The sequence below is a fragment of the Tyto alba genome, unplaced genomic scaffold (genome assembly GCF_018691265.1).
Source record: "Tyto alba isolate M040663 unplaced genomic scaffold, T.alba_DEE_v4.0 Super-Scaffold_41, whole genome shotgun sequence".
Taxonomy (NCBI): Eukaryota; Metazoa; Chordata; class Aves; order Strigiformes; family Tytonidae; genus Tyto; species Tyto alba.
In genome coordinates this window covers 19534898-19542290 of record NW_024881317.1, presented here as the reverse complement: position 1 = coordinate 19542290, position 7393 = coordinate 19534898, and the positions used below count along the sequence as shown (strand labels likewise).

Here is a 7393-nt window from a genome sequence, read left to right as displayed (position 1 = left end):
TCCCCAGTTCCAGTAAATATGTCTTTCACTGCAGGTAGACACTTCTATGCTCATTCTATGCTTTTGTCTTACTGCATTTGATATGTTGATGTGTCCTGCTTTTAAGTTCTAGCTTTAAAAAGATCAATGCCTAGGTTTAACTTTTTGGTCTTTACAAACAACAGTGGTCTCTTTCACTCTAGTGATCTAAATGTGTATATTTTTCATACGTATATGCTGCAGAACTTCATACAGAAGAAGTTAAATCAAGTCATTATTGGAAAAAAAGTTACTTAAAGTCTGTATAGTTCTATTGCAGAAAGGAAAAGCCCTACAAGTCTCTTATCTGTAAATTCCATTAATTTCAAGGTTTGCTACCACGGTTGTGCTAGAAGTGGACCTTCTTCAAGTTCCAGTGCTAATCTAAACTATCTCAGTTTAAGCATATTTATACCAAATGACTACATGCCATGGTTTACACCATTAATTTATAATCCATTAAGATTATAAATACTTCATTCTGCAGTACAGGCAAAACTATACTCAGACCATGTTCCACATCAGACATGTCACTTGAAGTGAACCTTACTTTGAGTGAATGTTAGAGCTGGTTAGTGTATGGAAATCTAAATGGTCTTAATCTAAGAGACACCCATACACATTTTAGTATTCCAGACTAACCACCGTAAGCATTATTAGAGTGATTTTTTTAAAAATCCATCCATACTTACTTCCTCAGTGACCACAGTCAGTTTAAAAGAGGTTTTGTAGTAAACCCCCCCAAAAGCCTGTATTCTTGCTACATCAGATAGCAAATTGTAAGGACCCACGCAAACTCAGCTGCAGAAGGCCACAGATGGAGCAGAACAGAGTAGTGCTGGGTGTCAGCGGGCGCTCTGCAGCTCCCTCCCTCCTCGCAGAGGTACCAGCCCAGCAAGGAGACCACCACAATGCATGTTGTCAGAGACACAGACTCAGCTTTTACACAGCAGGATACTGCCACTCGCAATGCAGGAAAAAGCCCCAACTGTCACTATGCTGTTTTTAAACATCTCCAGATCAGCTTCTGGAAATTCTACCAGACAGATAGTGTTTCTCGTTCTTTTCTCTAAAATGAGGTCAAAGTCTTTGTTTGGCTGGGAGAAGGCTGGAAAGGGGAAGTCCTTCTCTCAGACCTGAATCTGTCTGTCTCTGTAGGCCGTGCCACAGTGGTACAGACTGTATTTCTCTCTTCGTTAACTCGCAACTTAAACTCAGTGCTGCATTTCTGCTTTCTAAAGAGTATACTTCAAAAAAGGCTTCAATCGTAAGATTTAAGAGAATGCATTAGAATTGACTCATTCAGCAGGTCACTGAACTACAAGCAGTTGTGAAAAGGAAATGAATCTCCAAGTAAAACCAAAATAGAGAACCAGAGGAATGTGTCCAAAACACATCCTGTTTTCAGATCATCCTGTGTGCCCCTCCTTTCACAGAAACAAATTTTTAATGTAAATGGTGACTCTAAATTCTTCCGCAAGCACCAAAGGCTCCTTGCAGGAAAGGCATTTCAGAAGGGAAAGCTGGGAGGAAGAGGTGAGGGAGGGCAGCACTTCAGAAGTTCTGGTTTTTTTCTTGGTGGCGTTTTATACATTGTGTAGGTCTTAAACAAAGAAAAACGTACTTCTCCTTCAGATGCTGAATCAACAGGCTTCATAGATTTTCCTTTCCCTTCTGCTCGCAGATAAATAACATACATTTGAAAAAGACTGAAAGGTAGTAGGAACAGCTAAGACTCAAGAACTGACCCTGTGCTGGTAACTGGTTTATGTTCCTAGCTTCACAGGGCAGCATGCAGAGGAAAGTATGAGTCAGAGCTTTTCATATTAAATTCCTCATGATACAACAACAAATACTTCCAAAATACCTCTGTCTGTGGGTCACCACTCCAGTGCATAAGGAAAAAATGCTAACACGGCATTACAATGTTACAAGACAGTGGTCACAGTGGTGAGAAGAAAACTAATATAATGGCTCAGAGTACTATAACACACGGGTCTCTTCTTGCAGGCTAATGTAGGGTTTGGGGCTGGAAGTATTTTGAAAGTTGTGTGCAGTGTCAGCACTGGAGAGGCCATGCCAGCTTTGAGAATATTGTTGACAGAAAGATATGCTTCTATAAAATACCTTCACTTGTGCTCATGGCAAACTTGTCAAATAATTTTTGCTAAATGCATCAGTTCTCTCTTCAAAAAGGATGTGGGTCAACATGCTGTACAGTTGATTGTTTTGGAAGATTCTTCCTACTCGGCAATTTTCATAAGGTGTATTTGTGCCACTTACTGGATTTCTAGGGAATTACACTTTTAAATGTTCTGTGTTTGATTATATTAAACCTGAGTCTTTACAGATTATATTTGTGATTATTTTTATTGATTTATGGAAAAAAACCCACTCGACCTCTTACTAAAAAAGTGATGAAAGATGTTTTTTTCATCTCCAATATCTGCAATAATTCTATTTGGCATAGGTTCTCTGAATCGGTTTTAAACATATAAATGGTAACTAACAGACATTCTTCTGCATTTTCCTTTTTGACTGGGGTGGGAAACTGCAAAAGAATGTGCACATAGGTGCAACTTCACGTAATGTGCTGTTTAGTATGAAACAACGTATGAGCAACAATCTAGTCAGCACCTAATATGGAAGTGGATCGGACTTCTGGATTCCCTTTATTACCTGAAAATAACTGTGTCATGTGTGTATTAACCTGTTAGAGGGAAAAATGAGCAGAGTTTTTGAAAAGAGAACAGCAATCATGTTAAAAGACTCTTTTCCCGGTGCTTAGTCAGGTTTTGAATGCCCGCGAGAGGGAGCACTGTGGTACTGGCCTACCATAAACACTCAGGCCACTGCAAAAGGTCTCCCGCTGCTTTTCCCGGCCAGTGCCGTTTTGGGGGGGCGCGGGCCGCCGCCGCCGCGGAAAGAGCGGGCGGGGGGGTTCCTCGGGCGCGCACCTACTCGCTGCGCTCAGTTCCCGATCGATTACAGGTAAGCGAGTCAAGTTACGCGCGGGGAAGTGACAGGACGGCATTTCGGGACGCACCGCGGACACCGTCCCGCCCCGAGGGCGAAACTCCCGCCCCCCCCCCCCGCCCCACGCCACAGACGCGAGTCGGCTGGAAGCGCGCGGGGCCGGCGGCGGCCATGCCGGTGAGTTGTTTACCGGGGGGGGGCCGGGCCCCCCGCGGGGCAGCGGGGTTGGGGTTGGGGGGGGCGTGCGTGCGCGCGCGTGTGCCACACCCCCGCGGGGGGCATCGCGGTCCTGCGGCGCGGAGCGGGCGCGCCCGTCCGTGTCCGTGGGTCCCGGGCGGGGGGTGCGGGACCCCCGCGGCGGGCGAAGGCCCGGCCGGCCGGGCGGCCTGTAACGCGCAGCGCGCCCTTCCTCTCATCCCCGCCAGCTGGCGAAGGACCTGGTGCACCCCTCCTTGGAGGATGAGAAGAGAAAGCACAAAAAGAAACGGCTTGTGCAGAGCCCGAACTCCTACTTCATGGATGTAAAATGTCCAGGTAAACATTTAAAATGCTTAAATGTTCATAGTTTACAGAAGGAACAAAACTGATTTTGTATGCGGTTCATCTTCATAAAAGGTATGATTTTTAATTTTTGTTTTTAATCTAAACGTGGCTTATCGGTTTGGTACAGACAAAAAGTCTGTATATAGCTTTGAGTTTTTTAACAATAACACGTTTTCAACCTTTTTCAAAAGTTAATTTAAACAATCAGCTTTTTACTTTATTTTCTAGAGGTCCGGCGTGACAGGTTTTCTTGTTATTTTTTTTTCCCCTTTATGAAACTCTGGCAAGTAGGGAAAAAAACAACCCACCAGATTTGCATGTGTAAGAAGTGAGATGAAATGGATGCTTTAAAGCATCCATGGCACAAGTTTCAAATAGAACCCAACACGGTTTTCCTCTTTTTCTAAGTGGGTTGATTCTGGAAGAGCCACCAGAAAAACTTAACAAGGGTATATGCTACTGGGACTTTACACAAAACATACACAACTGCCTCTGCCAGATGTTGCTGTTAAGAAGTAAACTGACACCTAGTCCACATATACAGGGGTTATATTTAAGGTGTTGCCTGTGTCCAGTTTTACAGGTTTTCATTACTTTGGCTCAGAAACATCTGTATAAACAACTTATCTTTTATAAACTAAACCATGGGAATTTCTTGCGAAATTACAGGAGTATGCTCGACCAGTGATCGGTCTCTTTGATCTGCACAGCTACATCCATATCGAGGCACGGAAACTGTCAAGTGCAGTAACTTATCTCCTAGGAACTCCTGCAGTGCAAGATTATAGCAGCAAGAAAATGCATAGACTTACTTACGGTAGTTCCTGACTAGAAGCAGGGAATTGTTGCTGTATTCACGTTTTCTTACTATCTTATTCTTTCTTAGTAGCTTACATTTCTAAGAAGCTGAGACATTGTTCTCCATCTAAAAGTGAGGTAAATTCATTAAAACTATTTGACAGTAAAAGTGTGGTTACTTTTAAAATACACATGGCTGAAGGCTAAGCCACTGACTGATTTTTTTTAAACTTTCTTCAAACCAGTGTAGATGCATGCATATACTAAGATACAGTTAATGTCACCGTAAGTCCATAGGTCACTGGTTATCTTCGTTATTGTTGGATTATTTGGTTAATGAGTTGAGTGATATATAGAGCAAAGCAGGAGAGCTTCAGTAATTACAGAGTCCTAAGCACAAGGCACTGAAAATCTCAGCCAGCCTTATGCATCATTCCGTGGTGCTGGAAGTTGCTACCTGGTTACTGAAATGGATTGGGCTCATTTCTCTGCAAAATCTACAAGGTTAAGAACTCATCAACACGGAAGTTCACATTCATGGGGGGAAAACAACATTTGCTATGGTTAAATTATAGCTGCTAGCAGGTTTTTTTGCAAAATGAGATTTGCGCACGTACTATCTGTGATTTAAACCAAGCAGAAAGTTTTTATTCTGTCTAATAGAAATTCTTTCTGTGAAACAGTTACCTTGTCAGGGAGTTTTCTGAAGACCTTCCTCACAACATATATTCTACCTTATCTTTCTGGTCCACACATGCTGAAAATGGAATCTATACTCACCTTTGTCTTTTTGACTAATTTCTGTATCTGCATCTAGATTAAATCCTTTACAAGTTTTTTTCTCCTCAAAAACACCTCTTGGCTAATTAAAAATACTTTTCAGGGAAAATAATTGAAGCAGTGCAAATCCCTTTGTCTAAGCCATGTATGAAAATGTCTACAAATCCTACATTCTGTGACTGAAGAAAGAATGAAATCAAAGTGTTGCTGATTCCATCTTGCATCTGGAATCAGTTAAGTTACTCTGTGCAAGTCTTAGTTTAAATATGATGCTAGCTTTGTGGAATGCAAGCACATGCCTTATGTGTATCAATTATTACACAGAAAACAAACACGGATTTGAACAGCAGTGTTTATATTCACAGCTGCCAGGCTTTGTCAACAGCAATGTTCTACTATTATAAGTTAAGTATTTCTCTAGCTAGGTGGGTTCTTCTGTTCAGCAGAGGCTAGTGTAGAACTCCTCGACTTTTTTGCAGGAGACATACTACAGGCAAATTAGGGCTTGTCAGCCATCAGGCTGTGTTTGTTTTCATACAGGGAGTCAGAACAGTTTCAGTTAAGCAACTTGCTTTTATATGCACATTAGTAAAAGCAAGTACTTTGGACTACAAAATGTTTTGCTTTGCTTTACTTCATATGATGTGTAATGAAATAATAGATCCATTTTTGGACAAGTGCATTTAGAGTATCTGATTCAATTACACATACAATAAAAAAATAATGCTGGAAATACTCAATGCAAAGTTTTATAATGCTGTTTTCCAGGATGCTACAAGATCACCACTGTATTCAGCCATGCTCAGACAGTAGTTCTGTGTGTAGGGTGCTCCACTGTTCTGTGTCAGCCTACTGGGGGGAAAGCCAGACTCACAGAAGGTAAGGGGCAATGTTTAGCAGCCTAAATATTCCACTTACATAAAATCGCTTAGAGTTGGCTTGTAAAAATATTGTTAATAGGCCCTGAATTGCAAATTTTTCTTCATAGTCTTGTTTATAAATGGCTATACGGATATGCCAGGCAGCTAAGCAGCTACATTGTGATCAAGCACGCTTGATTTTAGATGCTTTGGCAACACTTCCTTTAGCCTATCCGTAATAAACACTGCCTGTTTAATTCTGAGTTCAGTTTAGAGTGTTAAAGCACAAGGGTACTTTTGCCAGGTTAAAGCAGTTCTGTGCCACTGCTAGTCAGGGGTGGCTGTTTGTTTTTAAACAGCAGTACAGTCAGGGAACAGGCAGTTCCCTGACTCATGTTATTTAATCAAAATCTGGTTTGTATCAGTTATAAGGAAACAAATAACTGGCATAGCACCAGTATCTTTAAATGCAGCTCACTCTTGGATCTGCGAAAAACGTTGGAAGCACTTCAGGGTTTTAGAAAAAAAAAGAATCCAGATTTTATTTATGTTTTGTTTAAAGGACAAAAGGTAAATATATATGCAAATCACATACAGTAGTGCCTATACCACGTGCAACTATATGGATGTAGTTTATATGAGGACAGAATAAGTGAAGTAAGGCTGCTGAGAAGCTGAAAAGGTGTTAACACTCCTCGCAGCTGTCCCAGTTTGGGGTTTGTAACACTAAGGGATGGAGCAGTAGGCTGAAGCTTTTAAAGGCACCTGGTAGAAACTAAACTTTAGCCTTATTTTAAGATAAATTATATGACAGCCATGTTGTTCTGGTTGAGTTGGAGAAGAGTCAAAGTGCTAAACGTTCACCTCTTGTACTTGAAATTCAAATTTATTGCATGAATTTTCCTAGTTAAGTTGGGTGGGCAATTTTCCAAGGCAGGTTAACAATTTAAAGACTATTTATACTCATATAATTTTTTTACAGGCTGTTCATTTAGAAGAAAGCAACACTGAACACTTCAGCATGTGGCTTTGTATCTCTGTTCCTGAAAGCCTTACCAGTTTAAAAATGCCTGTTAATATAATAATGTAATTATGACTGATTTTGTAAAAATTACATGCTACTGCTGACTAGCGAGCTGGAATCTCTTTTTCAATAAATAATCTGAAGTGCAAGTTTTTCCTGCAAGTTTGCAGACAACCTAGCTCTATTTTTATTATTTTACTTTTAAACAGTGTATTGTTAATTGGGTGGTGTTATTTAATATAAAAACCTTGGTCTTGCTGCATCCTTCCCCTCGTTAGTCATCACCTACAGCAGTGTAATGCATACAGTGACAGAAACTGCTGTAAGAATGCATTTTGTGTACCGTATTACTGCAGTTGCCCTAACTGCCAAGGGCTGCAAAGGCTAGAGAGAT

General features: G+C 41.1%; 1 protein-coding gene across 3 annotated transcripts; it reads left to right on the top strand.

Annotated features, from left to right (window-relative positions):
• The first annotated feature begins 2784 nt into the window (after nt 1-2784).
• Nucleotides 2785-7161, top strand: RPS27L (ribosomal protein S27 like). 3 transcript variants are annotated; one of them, XM_042804067.1, is made up of 4 exons: nt 2785-3009; nt 3420-3528; nt 5884-5994; nt 6958-7161. In XM_042804067.1, exons 1-4 carry the CDS (start codon nt 2818-2820, stop codon nt 6984-6986), a joined length of 441 nt encoding a protein of 146 aa, XP_042660001.1. In that variant the 5' UTR covers nt 2785-2817; the 3' UTR covers nt 6987-7161. The 3 variants fall into 3 exon arrangements, with proteins under 3 accessions (XP_042660001.1, XP_042660002.1, XP_042660003.1); XM_042804068.1 differs by lacking the exon at nt 6958-7161 and adding an exon at nt 4424-4473 and having other exon boundaries at nt 5884-5981; XM_042804069.1 differs by lacking the exon at nt 2785-3009 and adding an exon at nt 3032-3171.
• The last annotated feature ends 232 nt before the right edge of the window (nt 7162-7393 follow it).